Genomic DNA, 19,483 nt, shown 5'->3' on the forward strand with positions numbered 1-19,483 from the left:
GGCAACAGAAAAGATGTTTGCGGAGGTGGTCTGTAGAAAACAAACGGAAAAAGCAACTGCCGGAGGAACTGACATTTTGAGCGGACCAATCACAGCCCTTGCGGTTGTGAGGTTTTGAATACTTTTTGCCAATCAATTTCAATCAGATAAAAATGTAATGCTAATAAGCTGCTTATCTCATCAAAATGTAGAGTTAGACCAGTGGTTGATGTAGTTTGAAGTGATGCTGTGTGTTGCAGACTCTAAAGTTCAGTAGGAGGTTAAGACCTTTAATTCAACCCTAGAAAATATAGAAGTGAGAGTAGGTTTTCCCTTTTTGGTATGCGCTGTAGGCCATGACAGCTGACTACAAGGAGGAAGAAAGTAAACAATGCAAGACTGTATCAGGACAGTTTATGCATCTCAGATGCTCCACATGAGAAAAGTAAGGGCCCTGAGGGCTAATTAAAAGAGAAGTAGAATCAAATACATCATCTATTTCGGCAGAATCCAGACCTGAGTCAACAACTAAATTAAAGCATATATCACGTACACATATGCTATGGAAAGCCCCTGAGGAAGGACAAAGGGAACCAGTGTAAGCCAAACTGCAAGGTATATAAGGAATTAAAAATGCATATTGAGGGCTTCTTCTACAGAACTTCCGGGCGAAGTAGATTGAGTCCACAGCTGTGCATAATTCTTTGCTTTGTCAAATAAACACTTTGTCTTTTGAACTCTCAAACATCGACTGCATCGCTTTTCTCGAATTTTGAACACGACACGGTCCGCGTTGCCGTGATGCGTAGTTAGGATTTTTTGGAGGTGCACGTCAGGCTACAGTGTAGGGGTCCGCGTCGACGCAGAGGGCTACACGTAGCTACGCCGTTGACGTGACGCAGAAGTATAAATCAAGCTTAAGGAGCAGGTCAAAGCCCCCGTGCCACTCAGTAGTGGGATTGCGCCTTTGAATAGACACTGTAGTGCAGCCTGAGTAATACAACGGGACACAGTCTTTTTACACACAGGAATAAACTGCTGTCACATCACACACTCAAAGATTATGTCTTTACATCACACAGCAGCTTCATTATTGCTACTTTATCTTCTTATTCCTGTCCAAAAACCTTCACAAAGCAGCTGCACTACTCGTCCTACACCACCTCCACCTGGAGGACAGGAGACACTACATCCACTACAGCAAATGCTGTATGTCAGTCTCAGTGATTCAAATTAGACCACGGACACCCATTTGATAAGATTTTTGCTCTTAGATGCTTTATTACAGAAAGTGTGTGAAGGCCATGAAAAAAAATAGTCATAAATTCTGTCATTGTGTTACTTTGGGAAGGAAATAAACAGTAAAATTTGCTGTATATTTAAATTAAAACGTGTGGTTTAATATAGTTTATGAGCTGGGTTATAGTTGATGCAGTATTCTTCAAAACAAATGTGAGGTTTGATCATTTGTGTCCCACAGCAAAGGTATGTTTCCTTTGGCTGAACACATGTTGTGCCCTCTTTTTTGGGGTGCTAAACTCTCATCCAAGGTTTTTTCAGCTACAATTCGGTAGCCCCTTGCAACTATTCTTTAATGTCTTAGGAGTGTGTGGGTGTATTGGGAAGTCAGCTCTAGGAGAGAGAGGCTGGGCAGAGCTGGCTCAGCAGGAGCAGCACCAGGTGAGTTGATTAGCTCAGCTGGGGTGACATGACTAATCAAGCTCTCCTTTGTCTCTGCAGTAGTGGCTGGTCTGAGTGAGAGCTGGACAGAAGGAGTGTCTGAGCTAGAGGGAAAGGGCTGCAGTGTTTTAAGTTATTTTGTTTCTGAGTAGAGCCGTGTGCCCGAGAACCGGACAGCAACAGCACACAGAGTCCTGTGTCGTTTTGAATGATTTTGTACAGCCCATCAAATAATAGGCTTGATTGAACTCTGTGTCTCCCACGGCCGAAACAGCTAACTAAAGAGATCAGCTCCTCTGATGCATCTGTAGCAGACGTTATTCCTTTAATTGCAGCACTAAAGTGTCTTCTAAGCAAAGAGGTTGAGACGGAGTGAAAACAAAGTGCACTCTTAGAGTCTGTCAGCACACGTTTCACTGAGATCTATTTTGATCCTCTGCACTTCATTGCGACTGTACTTGATCCGCGTTATAAAGATCATTACTTGGATGTGGGATTAAAGCATATAAATAAATAGCGTGCACGAGAAATGATCCAGGCCGCGATGGATGCGGAGAACCCACTTGGAGACGGAAGAGCGCAAAGCACAGGAGAAGGAGAGCAGAGCGCAGGAAAAAGGACTTGTCTCTCTGCACCAGATAAGATCTTTTGATACACTGTTATGTTGTAGGCCTACAGCAGACTGTACTTGTTATTTTTACTAACTATATAAGACTGAAGCACACAGTTATATGAATAATGCAATGATTTCCCTAACAGTAGCAAGACTCAAGCTTTACAAATAAGCTGCTTGATAGAGAGTGGATTGTTCGCCTTTCACAGGAAATATATAATGTTTTGCATGCAAGCTGTTTTCTACCAAATTGCAAGCATCCGTTACTAGTTAAGGTGACTGAAGATTGGGTCTGCTTATCCTACTCTACTCCAGTGACTATTACCCTGGCACTAGGTGATTGGTATAGTAATTTCCATTAATGAAGTCTGTGCCAAGGACAAACATTTCCATAACACCAAACAAATAAGGCCACTCCAAACAATCAAAAGCCTTTTATGCATTGAGAGACATAATCTAGCCCTGTTTTTGATAATTGTTTGCATATTGGATTATGAAAAAAAAATCACATTGATTTTTAAAACCCTAAAGCCTGTTTTATCTGGTTTTATCAGCAAGACTAAAAACACTTCTAACCTCTTTGATAAAAGAGAGAGGGAGAGAAATTGGCTATTAACATTTGTTACGTTAATTGGAGGGTTAGAGCTATAGAAATCAGGTTTATCTTTTTTTGTAAAAATCAGCTAAATGTGTGCTGAGTATAGTGATGGGGGAGTGAATACATACTGGTGACTGGAGTTTTTAGAAGATCCTGAAAACCTCTTCTTTATTCACAGCCATAACCATCAAATCCTGGGGCTTTCCCAGTCTGAAGGGAGTTTAGGGTATCTACCAGCTCATCATCAGAACCCCTGATAGACTTGAAAAATGGTTAACTTATTCTTTATATGACTGTACGCGCAGCAGAAGATGACCTTGTGCTTAATTGACTTAGAGACATTAAGTTGTAAGAAAAAAGTGGTTGACATAGATAAGCAAATTCTTAAATAACTCAGTTGTAACTATGTTCCTTTTCACGCAGGAGGTTCATAATTACAGAGTAATTTTCAGACTCCAGATTGTAGTTTACTGTCTTCAGTGTCACAAATACAACTAGGGCTGGGTGCCGTTTAAAAAATTACGATACTAGTACCAATCCTGTGCCAATTCTGAAGTGATACTGATACCAATTGAGTGCTTTATTCGATACCCAACATGTGAAAAGAAGCATTAAATTGCATAAAACGCCACCAATCCTCCACCTCTAATTAAATAAAAAGGTATCGTTTGACGGGAGACATTTCGATACTGCTTGGTATCAATTTATTTTTGTCGATACCTTTATGGTATCGAGTACCGATACCCAGCCCTAAATAAAACTGGAAATTACCCAGCTCTGAAAGTAGTAAAATGTAAATCAGAATGAAACTTGATACATTTTTAGGGGGTTTTTAACATGTCTTTCCATTTGTATTCTTTGCTCCACAACACTGACCATAAATTGAGCCAATCTTTTCAAGTCTTTGTCAGTGGTAAGCAGGAAACAAAGCTGTTCTCTTTGAGATTGTCTTGTTTAGGTAAACTTGATAATCAGACTGACTTGTCATTTTGTTTTCACTATATTATTCATCTAAACAAGACTGTGTTGAAAAAAAACCTGTATTTTATGATGTTAATTTCGGCAATTTTCCGGCAGCTATCATACACAAATCCAAAATCATCATTTCATTTCATCACTGAGCCTCAAATACTTGACCTCAAAATCATCTCCACAAATGAACACATATATTGGTATCTGTAACAAATATACATTGCTAATACTACAACTAATCTTAATAATACTGCTACATCCAACTGTAAACCTTCTTATATTTAGACCAATCATAATTTTATTTTTAAACATAAAGGAAGAGTTCAACATGTAAAATGCACTTCTTCAATTTCTATCCTAAAGTTAGAAGGTTGATTTTTGTTGCATTTTGTAGTTTGTTAAATATATATATTAAGATGAATTAATTTGAAAATACAATCAAAGATCAAACATGTCACATGTACATTGTCATCAACTCACAACCCAAAGATAACACATTAGAAAGAGGTGATCTTTTAAGGATTAAAAACAGATGAAAAATTAGATTTGAACTATAACTCCAAATACAAACTCAAACTGAGTGCCCACAGTTACATCATGGATTATCATAAAATGAAGACTACATAATTAAGTACGAGCTTCATACTCACTTTGATATTTCTCACAGCTCAGAGGTTCATGAGAATACACAGACACCATCACGTGGTCATTGTAGACCATTAAAAAAGGATACTTTAACAAACAACTGTTTATCTAACATGGTGATATCTAGAGCTTGTCTAGGTCTAGTCGAGGGTCTCACTATCTAATCTGTGTGTGTCCCCCGAGGTTATCTGTGCTTCAGAAAGTGTTGACCTGAGTTCCATTGTTGCATCACAGATGGAATGTGTGACATCATATGGCATCATATGACATCATTTAAATCCTACATGTAATGTGGAAATTTTTTTTATTTTTTACATATAAATGGACGTCCTTTACATTCAAACCGTTGTTTAATGAGTTCACACAATCAGAGGTGTAAAGAGTACTGAAATAAACTACTTAAGTAGAAATACTGTTACTTGATAGAAATTATACTCAAGTGAAAGTAAAAGCACTTGTGTAAAAAAACAACTCAAGCAAAGGTAAAAGGCAGCTCACTAAAAGTAGGCCTACTGAAAGTAAAGCACAGGCTAGTATTGTCTCAAATCAAACATGGCTGTTGCACACTTACTGTAAATGACAATTAGCCAGTTAGCAAGCTAGCATTAACAAGCTAGCATTTGCATTTGCGTTATCGTTGACGGTACCAAATCATTACAGACTGCTAAATTAACCCAAGAAACCAACTGATGGCTTATATGGAACAACAGTATAGTGTTGCTTGGTGCAAAAAAAAACATGTATAATACAGCAAAGTTCACCATAGTTACAATGACTACCATTTCCAGTTTGAAAAGTGGTCCCTCCTCTTCCACTATGTAGCTAAGATGGCGACTGTTTAGGGCGAGAAGTGTCCATAGTTCCACACTTAACTTTTTGACTGTTTTGAGCACACCATTTTTCCATGCTTCTCAGTGTGAACGCACTTATGCACTCAAAATATTAAGTGCAAGTACAGAAGTATGCAATTTGAGACACAGCATCAGTCACTCCCCAAGGTTACTTTACACATACATCCAGTGCAATCAACTGAAAAAGGAAGAGAGGTTTGTTAAATGGTTAGCTATTTCTCCACCTCCTTTAGTGATAAAAGTAGGGCTGGGCAATATGACCTAAATCTCAAATCCCTATAAGGATACCTATCCCAATATAGCACATTTGAATTCACTGAATAAATAGTCAGTCTGTGCCCCAGGTTTGAGACCAAATCTGAGAGGAACGCTGCAGGGTTGAGCTGTCACATACTGATCTGTCACATACTTCCTTGATTAATGGATTAGTTGTTTGGACCATATCAAAGCCCAAAGTGACATCCTCATGTCTTGTTGTGTCCTGACCAACAGGTCACAATCCAAAGATATTGAAAATATTTACTTTTAAAAGCTTGAATCAGAAAATTTGGAAATTCTCTTTTAGAAAAATGACTCAAAATGATTAATCAAATATCAATTATCAAATAGTTGGCAATGAATGTAATAGTTGGCAACTAATTGACTATTTGACTGATCATTGAAGCTTACGATCTGACTTTGATCCCATCAACTACAAAGCATATTCTACAAGTTTGAGCTAAACAGCTCTAAAAGGTATGCTTTGCTTTGGATGCAGATGAGTGAAATTGTCAGTTTCTAACAGCTAGCTGGAGAATGAATGGAAGTCCGACCTGAACCAGCAACAAAGCATGCATTAATTTTGATATTTTGGCTCACTGGATCTTCTTCAGGACCTTCGCGTGTTTACTTTGTTGCTACCGCCTCAAATCTAACCAGTGAACGTGATTTTAGTGATGCATTTTGTTCAGCTTCAATTTTGTGAACCAACCAATGGGGAAAGTCTACCAACTCACTAACTAATTCGGCCCAAAAGAAATCCAACTGTAGATTTAAAAACACCCCAACTTTCTTTTCATGGCTGCATTTTTACATTTGACCAATTCAGCTAGCTAGATTTACTAAGCAGAGACGGTCTGATGGACTTGCCAGTTTCTCTGCACTGTAGCAGGATTTGAACCTGCGCAGGTAGACCCCATTGGATTTCAAGTTCAACGCCTTAACCACTTGGTCATTACAGCTCTTTTCCTCGTAATATATTTAATGATCTCTTCCTTGACATTGATACAGTCACTCATTGGACAATAGCCTGCTGGTACCATAGACTCTTCGAATGATTATGTGGTTGATCAAACAGTTAGACTACAGTATAAGCTACGAGTCTTTAAGGTATTTGGACCTTGTAGAAAAAAGTTTAGAAAGGGAATATCTCTTTGGTGGAGTTAGAGTTAAGTAGACACTGTTTTTTATTTTTTTACAAGGGGTCACAAGTCAAAATGTTTGGGATCCAGTGGTTTAACGCATTGCATTTTATTAACTTAACATGTGTTTTTTTATCTAAAATATTCTGGTTCGATTCCTGGCTCCTCCAGTCCACATGTCGATGATTCATTTGACAAAATACTTAACCCCATATTGCTCCTGATCGCTGTGCCAATGGTGTATGAATGTGTGTGTGTGAATGTTAGTTTCCCTGTGATAATAATAATAATAATAATACATTTTATTTTTAAGGCGCCTTTCAGGGCACTCAAGGTCGCCTTACAATACAGATAAAAAAAACAATTAAAAGAGCCAAAAGGGACACATGTAAGTGCAATAAAAAACAAATACAATCAGAAAACTGCAGGATGGATGACAAATTAAAGTGAGTATGAAAGTTTGAAAAGGTGGGTTTTTAGACGGGATTTGAAAATGGATAGAGAGGTAATGTTCCTGATGTCGGGGGGAAGGGAGTTCCAGAGGCGGGGGGCAGAGCGGCTGAAGGCTCTGGACCCCATGGTGGACAGACGGGCAGAGGGAACAGCGAGGCTGATGGAGGAGGCTGATCTGAGTGCCCGGGAGGGAGTGTTGATGTGGAGGAGGTCAGAGAGGTATGGGGGGGCGAGGTTGTGGATGGCCTTGGAAGTGTGAAACAGGATTTTGAAGTCTATGCGAAATTTGACAGGAAGCCAGTGAAGTTGTTGAAGAACAGGAGTGATATGATTGATGGGTGGAGTTCTGGAGACAATACGAGCAGCTGAGTTCTGGACCAGTTGGAGCTTACGGAGGGACTTGTGGGGGAGACCGAAGAGGAGGGAGTTGCAATAGTCTAGGCGGGATGTAACTAGAGTGTGGACCAGGATGGCAGCGCTGTTGGAAGTGAGGGACGGACGGAGGCGGTTGATATTGTGAAGATGGAAGTAGGCTGACTGGGTAACCTTATTAATGTGAGTCTGGAATGACAAAGAGCTGTCAAGGACGACACCCAGGCTCTTAACCTGAGTGGAGGGGGAAACAGAGGAGTTGTCAATGGGGATGGTGAAACTGGGAGTGTTAGTGAGAGAGGATTTTGAACCAACTAGGAGGACCTCAGTTTTATCGCTGTTGAGTTTGAGAAAGTTGGAAGAGAACCAGGATTTGATTTCCTGTAAACAGACACAGAGGGAGGGGGGCGGAAAGGTGGAGGTGGGTTTAGAGGAGAGGTAGAGCTGGGTGTTGTCCGCGTAACAATGGAAATGGATGTTATATTTTCGGAAAATATGACCAAGAGGAAGGAGATAGATGATAAATAGGATGGGACCGAGGACAGAGCCTTGAGGAACACCAGAGGAGAGGGGAGAAGGTTGGGATGTGAATGTCTTCAGCTGGATGAACTGGTTGGCACCCCCTGCAGTGTATGAATGTGTATGAATGTGACTTGTAGTGTAAAAGCACTGAGTGGTCGAAAGACTGGAAAAGCGCAATATAAGCACAGTTAATTTACTTTTCTTATTTTATTTATTTTCCACAAATATTGGGAGGACTCAAATAGGCCTGCATATAGTTCTGTGTTTAATTTATTTCAAAGTAGTAAGTAGTAGCAATAAAATGTCAACAGTTTTCTTTATTGTAGTTCTAGTTTTATTAATGCAACATAAATCATGTTTTCTGTGTGTCTAGTATAACTCTATATAAAACTTTATAGGCTGTGTTATCTTCATTTTAATATATTTTGCAGCTCCAGACAAATTTTATTCTGTTGAAGAGGGGGAAAACTGGCTCTCTTGATGGTAAAAGTTGCAGATCCCTGTATTCAATGTACCATTAATAATGGTTAAAAAATCTAAATCTAATATAATACATCATTTTATTATAAAAATTGTGGAATACATGTGTTTCTAGATGTATAATATATCAATAGAGCATTCAGTGTAGGCATTACTGTCTAATGCCTGTGTCCTAAGTGAAAATTACATGCTACTTCACACTTCACTTTGTCATCTAGTATTTTTATTCTTTCTCTTTTTGATGCCAAATACCAGATGAAGATGAGAGTGCCCTGCATGGTGGTTACTCCAACCGTTGTTGGCATGTTGCTGTGCTCTCAGCTGTGGAGTGTAGTTCAAAAGAAGAGGCAGGAAGAGGAAAGAGAGCCCAAACGTTCATTAGTCTTCAAGGCAATTTCTGCCAAAGGAAAGATATACAGTACAGTGTGGGGATATTTGTGAATGTGCTTATTACCAGAGGCTTGGTGATTCTCATCCTCTGCACCAGAGATTGTAATGCCACGGTAACCCCCTGCTTTGGAGCAGTAATGGATAAACCTAAAAAGGGAGTTCAGCGTATGAGGCTGTCTAATCCATTCTTCTCCACTGAAAGACAATTGTACTGAAGACACTGAATGAGGACTAGTGGCCTTACTTGTTCCAGAGTTTGTCAGTTTTCAAGACTCGGGGGTCTCCCACCACAATCAGTAGAGCTCGGGCTCGGGTCATTGCCACGTTGAACCTCTGAGGAGATAATTTCAATTTGTGCTCTACTGATGCTACCATAGTGGACAGTACTAGTTTAATGGAAATCATTAATATGCATTTGGCTTAAGTTTGTCTTGAGTGATTGTGTAATGTTTCCCACCTTCTCATTATCAACAAATCCCAGAGTGAATTGCTGCTTGTGCGCTGTCAGTTTGGGACTGCTGCGCACTGTAGACACCAGAATAATATTGAACTCTTTACTCTGAAACTTCTCCACTGACCCAACCTATGAAAAACGTAAATGCAAAGTTTATCTTTGGTCTCTCTTAACACACATCACAACAAACATCAACAATCACTTTGTATCACCATACCAATATGTGTTCTAAGTTTTCTTTCCTGAGATCTTTGTCCATCTGAAGGGCGATCTGGATTTTCTCAACCTATTGGCACACAAAAATTGGACGATGTGAGCAAGATAACCCTTATCGAAAACCTGATTTCCTGTTACTGGTGGTCACCACATTAAGCACAGTAAGTACCACCCGAAGTTCAACATTCGAATGTTGCTACAAGGATTATTAAAAAGATAATTTCTTTGTTGTATGGTGGTTGTCCCTTGGGAAGAAATAACAGCAAGGCTGAATTTGAGGTTAATTAATATACCCATGGATTATTGTAAGACAACACACTCACTTGTTTTCTGTATGGTGCAATGATGCCAATTTCTTCTGGTCCAATTTGTGTAACACCCTTTTTGTGAAGATAGTTGATGAGGGCTTTTAAGTATTCTTTCAAAACCTCCACCTCTGCCATGTTGTAAACAGAGGGGCATCTGGCATCACGTTCAATAGAACCTGCCACTCCATGGAAAATCAAAGGAAAACCCTGAGACACAGAAAAAGAAATGACACTAGGAATGGACAGAGAGGGATAGTACTGCATGTGTGTGTGTGTGTGTGTATATTACTTTCTTGGGCAACTGTTCCCATTTGCAGTATTTACTGCATTTCTCCTTAGGAGCATAAGGTTGAAGTTGTCCTTCATAAAATAGCTCATTAGGAATTTTCAGAATTTCAGGATGTGACCTGAGATAAAGTGAAGAGGAAAAGAAGACCACTGAAAAAGCTTCAGCAAGTGAAGGGAGATATCAAAGAGTGGTTTAAAAGTAACATAATGGGAAAATAAAGAAATAAAGTAAGGTATCACCACTATCACACCTGTAGTTCCTCAGTAATTTTGTTACAAAGCAACTGTTGAACCCACATGTCCCATGTGACTTGTACAGGTTGATGTCCCTCATCAGACGCTCCAACAGGGACACATCTGCAGAGAGTAAAGGGGTTCAAACTACTGCAGGTCCAGGCAATAATAAACAGCATTCAGATTGCACTTAAGAGCAACTTAATGATGATTTGAAACTTCACACACCTTAAAAGTGTTTAGCTGTACATTTTTAAGTTATTCACATTGCTCACCCATGCCATGTTTCACTGCCAACTTGGATGTGATGATGGGGCCTGACTGTTTAGGGTCTCCAGCCAACACTATTTGGCATCTGTTTGGTTGTATTAAACCTTTGGAGCAAACACAGAAACATTAAAAGGGAAAGCTTATATTTAATGTCATATACTGCATGTTAAAAAAGCTGAACTTGTTTGTCACCTGCTAATGGGATGATACACTCTGTTTCTGCAGCCTGGCCTGCCTCATCCACAAAGACATAAGGGTAATGACCAGGAGGAATCCCTCCTGTCACTAGCCTAGAGAGAGAGAGAGAGAGAGAGAGAGAGAGATGAGAGAGAGAGAGATGAGAGAGAGAGAGAGAGAGAGAGAGAGAGAGAGAGAGAGAGAGAGAGAGAGAGAGAGAGAGAGAGAGAGAGAGAGAGAGAGAGAGAGAGAGAGAGAGAGAGAGAGAGAGAGAGAGAGAGAGAGAGAGAGAGAGAGAGAGAGGAGAGAAGAGAGAGAGAGAGAGAGAGAGAGAGAGAGAGAGAGAGAGAAGAGGAGAGTAGAGGAGAGAGAGAGAGAGAGAGAGAGAGGGAGGGAGGGAGGGAGGGAGGAGGGAGGGAGGGAGGGAGGGAGGGAGGGAGGGAGGGAGGGAGGGAGGGAGGGAGGGAGGGAGGGAGGGAGGGAGGGAGGGAGGGAGGAGAGAACACAGCCATTTATAATATTAATTCCACCTATACTGCCTGTTATTGGGCAAACAAGCAAATAGTGATGTGTTACCACCAAACAGATTGTGCATTAGCTGCTGTACCTTGCCGCAGTTAGAAGTGTGGTGACCATGATCTTATACTTTATCAGCTCCTCTTTAGAAGGAATCATAAATGTGTTTGTCTTTTTGTCCAGGTTGCATTTATGCTATGAAAATGAAAAAGCATATGTTGATATATACACATAAACACCTTGACACGCACTGGCCAGAATTAAGTTTTATAGCATAGATGTGATTTAATGGAAGTGAATCTACAGAATTCTTTAACAATCTATTGTGTACTAGTTGAAATTTGCATTTATATGTTCTGATACAAATGTGCAACTCCAACGATGTAAGTCAAGAGTTAATTCAGCTGTATAATGGAATGGAATGCCTCTGTGGAGCTACAGAAATGAACCCTCTCAGAAACTGTGACAGATAAGACGTGTCAAATATTCATGCTGTCCTAACTTTTTAGATTTGTTTATTTTTGAGATTAGTAAAAAAAAAATGAAAAAAGTATGCAGACCTTTAATATTTGGGGAATATTTTTCATAGAGCAGTTTAGGGCATACAAGCGATACAACTTGCGCCTGCATGTCTTTTCAGCCAGTATCTTCTCACAGAGGTGATCGGTTGCGCTGTTGGAGTGAGCGCAAACCAGGATGTTGCATGATGTCTGAGTTTTCACTATCTGCTTGATGGCTTCCACCAAAGTCACAGTTTTGCCTGAACAATATATGTAAAAATACATTATTCTAGATGTTAAGACATATCATTAAGCATCATTCACAAACACATGCATGTACGGTACCTGTACCAGGAGGACCAAATACCAGGTAAGGGGCAGGTTTTGCAGAAGCAGCTACAATGTTTTGAATGGCCAGGAACTGCTCTGGGTTGTTCTCCAACCCTAACAGCTTACTGACAGACAGAGGTGCAGAGGAGTGACATCAGAGCTGAGTCATGGTTAAGAGAGAGTCAGTGTCTATATCCACAGAGTGAACTGAATACTGTTTAGAGATAATTGAAGGCACAAGACTTTAACATATATTTAGTATGTTGTGTGTAGATTCTTGACGTTGAAGTATTCTCACCTCTGGGAACATGATTGTTGGGAAGAAATGTTTCCAGTAGGGAACAGCACCTTCTTCAGTCTGTGCTTATACGCCAGGGCTGCTGCTCTATGCTGGACACGCAGGGGCAGGCGGTTGACAATAAAGTTCACCTTGAACCTCAAGCCCTCCTTGAATTGCTTCAAGAATCTGCATTAAAATACACAGGTAGTCACATATGGTGCTAAGGGCAGCATAACTTAACAAATACGATTAGTGAGCATTGTATAACAAAAAGTTGTGATTCAAAATTACACTAAACTAATTTAAGTTACACTAAACATAGTGGCTGTTATAAAAATTGTATTTGCTACCCTGAAGATACTTAGCCAAAGTTAATAATAGAAAATGATGTATGGTGAAGGAGGAAGATAAGTATTGCTAGACTTGTTTTTTACCCCCTGAGAGTGGAAACAGGAACCCTAATCAACTAGACACAGACATGTGACTGTCTGTGTTATCGGCTGCTGAAAGGTCAGTTAACGGCCAAGGAGGCAACTGAAAAGAAAAAACACCCATGTCCCCCTTGTATGAACTGTATAAAAGAAGAAGTGACTGCTCCTCTGGGAGCCTTTTCTTTTGTAACCTCTCGTGTATGTTGCACTGTTATATGCTCCTCTTGTACAAGATAATAAATTGGTAAACCTTGGATCGTCGGCTCCAGTCTCCATTGATTAAGGACATTTTGAGAAATTCTTTTAAAAGTGGCCTTTCTAGATTCACAAGATCAAAAACATATTTAATGATCATTAATGTATCTGGTATTTTCCTACATTTCCTAGAGTCACTTTCCTCTTCTGATAAAAATGCTGTGAACATATTTAATTTCAGTCTTAAACTTGTAGAATGTAAGTAGCTTCAAACGTGTAGTGCAGTGATAAAAAAGGTTTTTACAATTTCTTTATGTTTAGTTATCTAACTCTGATAGATTATATATTTAATTGAAATTGCCAAATACACCACCAAACAAAATATGGTCAGTGTCAATTCGAGCTGTTCTTACTTTTCGCAGAACTGCACGTGGACCTGCTCTGCATCCTCATGATGGATCAAGCCTTTGTAAGCTGCATTTTCAAAACTTCCCCTCTCAAACTCTAAAGGAGTCACCAGCACTTGGCTTGCAGACAACAAGGATGAAGAGTTTCCAGAGGCACCTACAATCTGATGACATAAAAGGTTTGTGTGTGTAACTGGCACAAGTGTTGAGGTGACAGTTCCAGCCAAAACGGTAACAGCATTCATTTTTGTGTGTCTTTGTGTGTTAGAGACTAATCACCTTCAGAATGAGGAGATTCTTGTTGCTTTTGTCTCTGAACATGGTCACGTCATCCTGGTTAAACTTCTCGATTTCTGTCTTCAGCTGGAGCTCCTCGAGATGCAACAGCAGGTGGAATCTCTTGGAGTAGTTCTTCCAGTTCAGAAGTGTCTCCTGCAGGTGCCTGAGGAGATCCCGGTCACATGAAAAAGTGGATCAAGTGCATGATCAGATTAGGGCACCATAATTCCTGCCCTGAAAGCATATGGCTGATAGTCTGATCTTTTTTTTCTATTTTAATATCTACATATCAGTCTGGGGCACCTTGAATCTGAAACTCTCTCCATTAGAGGAAATGATCCAGAGTTAATAATCTTGCATTTTACCCTACACAATGACCTTTTGCAGCCCATAAAATGTGTCCATCACAATAACAATACTTTGTACTGTATGTGGTCGTGTATTTGTATATGCGTATATAATTAGTGTAGAATAAAAATGCTCATGTGAATCAATATATTAATATTGCTTCAGTAAGACAGCAGCTTGAGATGTCGTATTTCTCACAGTCTTCATATAATGTTGACAGCTCCTCGCATAGAGTATAGTGAGACTATTTCAAACAGGAGTCATCATTTAATCTTACATTAATCTTATATTATTTAATCTTATAAGTATGTAATATATTGCCCCAACATGTAAGATAATACATAAAATATATAAGATAAACGTTAATGTCCTGAGGGAAATTTGTCTTGGGCAAAAGTGCTACAGAGTAATTGGTTGACATAATGTCAATTGCTTTACCTTGATGAACTCAAAAGTAATTCAACTTATTCAAAATATGTTCACATGAAAATACATACGTGTCTGATTTCATGAAGTCTTTTGTACTTTTGGGCATTGGATATTGCTCCAAAGGCACCACAGGCTTTGGCCACGTCAACTCACTGGAGTGGATAAACAAAGACAAAACACAGGACAGCAATAACTTAGATGACTCATAATTCCAGTGACCAATACATGTGGCAATCTGCAATCCTTTATGTGAATGTAGACTATCAGAGGTGTTAAGATACAGTAATTTAGTAATTCAGTCTTTCATGGTAATTTACGCCATGAAAGAATCTTTGGATTATTTCATGAGCAATGCTGTGAAGGATAATCTAAACATTAACAGACACAACATTAATATTACACGATATTAAGTTGTTATACCCTTCAGTAGACATTGACTTCTCAGTTTGGAGGCGGCACAGTGAGTTTGTGGCTGTGGGGAGGAGCTCTTCACTAAAGGACGTATGATGTATTACTTCCAAGAGGCGCATAATCTCAAATTCATCTGATGACGGCTGGTGTGTTTCAAACGTAAAGATCAGCAACTGTTCATAGAAGCCTGCATGGTCTGCGTGGAAGTGGACCTTGATTTTATATGCCTGTCCTAAGAATAGCATGGAAGAGCAGATGGTAAAGAAATGAAATTAATATGGAGTAAAACTCAGCCTTCATGTCATGTATTTAAAATAATGCATTAATTTAAGTACACATGAAATCAAAATAACAGTAATGGTTTCTTATATGTTGGATTCAAGCCATCTGTTGTGTTTTAACAAGTCGTTTTAATGACAAGTCGGTGAACCCTAATGTTTCTATAATGTCTACAGCTCAATGTTTTTGTCTCTTTTCCTATAATAGTTATTGTGCGATGAGTGTGCTGATCCTATGTCTAGAAAAATATCCCCAACACGTGTACTTAAATCTCTCTTTTGTCGATATCCAACAAGAACTCACAACTGACAGATGGGGCTTATGATTGTGTGTCTTCTTCGTACCTGGTCCAAGAGTGTGCTTCCTGATAGTCTTGATACTGTTTCCATGAGAATCTCTGACGGTGAAAATGTTCCTTACAAAGTCAAAAGTCCGAAAACTCAAATAAACTGTTTTGAGACCAGAGTTCTTCACAGTCAGCGGCACAACTTTCTGTTGGACAGGAAACGTGTCATGTTAGTATCTCTTACAAACTCACAAAATGCAATAAATGAGGATATTAAGGTAAGCACTTGTCTTTGCATTGATGAGGCCTAAATGTTGAGCAACAAAGATGTTGTTAATGTTAACTATCTGCTTCTACTCAGGTTTAATGCACGTTTAACATAAAGCTGTTCCTAAATTAATAATCTTACAGGTTCATGAGATTAGCTATAATAAAACATGATTTACTAGTATAGATGACATGTCTTACTGTGTTTTCATATACAGTGAGGCAGATCTTCTCTTCTGTTGATGCAGGGTTTGAAGTTATGGTCACATTGTATTTATTGGGGATTAGCTGAGCCCTGTGTTGTTGGATGACATGGATTACATCAATGCTTATTTGGATGAAGTAATACAGTGGACTGCCACACATTAATAGTCATTTATAGTCGGCCATTATCCTTCCTGCCTTGGGTGCTAAACCAAAGTTAGCTAAAGAAATGTAGGTTGCAGAGGTAGAATCAGTGTAAACGCCGGCAAGTAAAGAAGAAAAACACTGTCATCTTGTCTTGACAGCCCTTAACCACTGCAGGGGAACTTTGTTTGAGTGCTTGGCAGTACAGTCATAGTTTACATAAAAACTAAGATTGACAGCAATTACTTACTTGTGGTTTAAGTCTCTACAGGATATTGCACATTTGCATAAAGATGTTACTGAGAATGTCCTACTTTATGTGGAAAATGACTAATGTCTGCTTTATAAAAATAGTAACACAGAAGGGGAAGTAATAAAGACAAGATGGGACTACTTATCTTTACTTATTTGTACTGTTTTTGTTATACTTACTGTGTACAACTGAGCATCAGATATTCATCTTTTGAAGAGAAATGTTTCATGTGACATCAGGGTTTTAACATTTCTCTTTAACCATTCAAAGGCGTTGTGATGTTATGTGCACCCCAAATTAACAAAGATTGTGTGACTGTATAATAAATAAGTATTATAAAAGTAGTTTAGAATGGCTATGAAATCTGAATATAGTATCTAATAATATGGGTAACTCTATACCCTTTAATCTAATTGAAGACTTTAATACCTGTATCGCTGAAACAACTTTGCCTTTTTCAGACGCTCTTGAATCTTTTGGCGGGCCTGCTGAGCCATCTGTGCTTCGACATCAGATGCATTTTGTAGCTCATCCAGGCATCTAGATGTATCTGATCCTATATTTTGGACAGGCTGTGCTGCAGGCAACATCTGCAGCTGGCACGGCTTCTTCTGGGGCATTTGCTCTTAATGGAACTGGTGAATAAACAGAGAGGATCATAAATCTACTGTCTTTCCATTTCACTTGCTCAGTTTGTTGGAAAGTTTTTCATATCCCACATACAGAGACTGAAGTAAGAATACAGTCTACAGTACAGTGGGAGTACACCACGCCTACTGTGGCAGACATGGTGTGTCAGAAGTTCTTACATAAGCAATAAAGTATGTTACAACTACAGACATCTTTGCACCATCAGCAGTCTATGATTATAGGAAAAAAACCCAGTTCTATCTGCTCATCATTCACATAATTACTAACCACTCTGGCTTTTGATAGACTTGTTTGATGTGACTTCAGCCTTCTATCAAACCAAAATCTCACATAGATCCCAAAAGTCCCAAAACAGAAGAGTTATGTAATTGTTGCACATTGTCATAACTGTAGGGCTAAAATATATCAGTGTATTAGTACGTTTAATGTAGATAGTTGTCTTAAAAGATTATCTTTTATTAAGGCTATGTCTGTATTTGTACATGTCTTTATCTATGAATTTATTTATTTATTTCTATATTTCTTTCTTTCTTTATGCATTTCTAGATTTCTTCATTGATTTATTTATGCACTTATTTATGCTTTTGTCAATTTCTGTGCTCCATATAAATCCACCTTGGACACAATGCTGCTGCTGAGTGAGTATCACAATAACAGGCAGCTAGGTTAGCTAGCTATAATGGAGCTACATTTGAACCTGGAAGCAGAAATGAGACAGCAAAGAGTGACACGAATATAACATAAATAATGCAGCTGAGAGTGTTGTGGTAAGTACACCTGTAAGATGTGGCCTGTGATTTCATTTCAACAGTATGTGACATTTTAGTTAATATTTGTAAATAAGTAGCAAGCTAACTTTGCTAACTAACGCTAACCTTGATCTCAAACAATATAGAAAATATAGTAGCAACCTTACTTTTTACAGGTAGAAAACAGGCAACCGTAACCGATTAGAAACTAGTTTGACAACGTGAAAAGTTTTGATTTGAAGATAAATGCTCAGCTGATGTGTATCCTAGCAACAACAGTCAGTGTTGGAAAGTATCAACAGCCAGTACTTTTAGTCAAGTATTGCTGTGTATAAGTACAGTTTTAATGTACTCTTCAGTATTTCCATGTTTTGCTACTTCATACTTCCACTCCACAACATTTCAGAGGGAAATATTATAAGCTACCTTCTACTCCACTATAATTATTTGAAAGCTTCAGTTACTTGATGAAGCTTTTACACAATGGATAATATAACATTTTTATAGAGTAAACCAGTGGTTTCAACCTTTTTGTCTTTTGACATTTTACAAAAAGTATAGTGTAGTTGGGATCACATTTCAGATGTCTGAGTTGTTAAATGCTCCACCAAATATTGATTTTTCCCTTTAAACTTCTCACATGGTTTCATTTCAATAAATGTTTAAATGGTCCACTATTTCAGCAAAAATCAAAGATTATAGAAAAAGTCCAAAAACTGAAAACAGATTTGTGTATCAGAACTTTTTCTTCTTTCCTCTCCCATTAATCATGTCATGACCCCACAGATTTATCTGGTGAACCTTTGGAGGGGCTCGACCTCTTTGTTGGGAACCACTGGTCTAAACTAGATAACTGTATATGAAGTAGTTCAAACTAGCTCCACCTCCAGCAGCTACAACAGTATCATGCTGCTTACACACTGACACTTGAGTATTAATAATGTAATGTCATATATAATAATGTATCAGTCAGAGGGACCAAACCTATACATTTACTACAACATTTGCTGCTAATACTTATACTTAAGTTGGATTTTTCATGCAGGACTTTTACTTGTAAAGGAGTATTTTAACATTGTTGTATTGGTACTTTTACTTAACAAAAGGATCTGAATACGTTTTCCACCACTTTGTGAACTAATGAAGAAAATTGTACACTAAGCATAAACAATTCTGTTGAATCGTACAAGAACCTGATAAAGGTTGTCTGTTTTCTTTAGATTAGTGTTGTGTCTTTAGCCCTTAGCCAACAAAGTTGGGAGAGCAAATTGGGCCCAGCTGGGGCTACAGAGAGGAGAAGAAATAGAAGATTTTACACTTTTATTCTCCCTTGAGACAGGATGTGAACTAAACTAAATCTCATTTGAACACTACTCATGACGGCAATGAACAGAAAGAACTGCAGTCACGACTAATGACACTGGAACAGCTGACTTTTAGGTTGAGATCCTCATGTTTCAGTTTAGCCACCAGAGGTCAATGCAGACCAATTTTCACTGTCTGTTAAAGCAGACGCTGTTGGCAGTTGTCATATTTCTGATTAATGCTGGACATTTGTCTGTATCTCTTTTGCCATTTATTGGTGAGATACTTGGTTTGTAATAAGAACAAAATTACATTTC

The 19,483-nt window shown here is 38.7% G+C and overlaps 1 protein-coding gene across 1 annotated transcript; it reads right to left on the reverse strand.

The window, feature by feature from the left end:
• Positions 1-859: 859 nt before the first annotated feature.
• Positions 860-17,081, reverse strand: LOC133987652 (putative helicase mov-10-B.2). The gene is made up of 21 exons (XM_062427096.1): positions 16,914-17,081; positions 15,652-15,799; positions 15,038-15,260; positions 14,686-14,769; positions 13,841-14,003; positions 13,568-13,725; positions 12,547-12,714; positions 12,264-12,373; positions 11,979-12,178; positions 11,510-11,613; positions 10,918-11,015; positions 10,731-10,829; positions 10,473-10,578; positions 10,223-10,340; positions 9,949-10,140; positions 9,627-9,695; positions 9,413-9,538; positions 9,200-9,288; positions 8,988-9,102; positions 7,584-7,944; positions 860-969 (listed from the first exon to the last, which is right to left on the reverse strand). The coding sequence occupies exons 1-21, from the start codon at positions 17,079-17,081 to the stop codon at positions 860-862; spliced, it is 3,009 nt and encodes a 1,002-aa protein (XP_062283080.1).
• Positions 17,082-19,483: the final 2,402 nt, after the last annotated feature.

Source organism: Scomber scombrus, chromosome 10, assembly GCF_963691925.1.
Source record: "Scomber scombrus chromosome 10, fScoSco1.1, whole genome shotgun sequence".
Taxonomy (NCBI): Eukaryota; Metazoa; Chordata; class Actinopteri; order Scombriformes; family Scombridae; genus Scomber; species Scomber scombrus.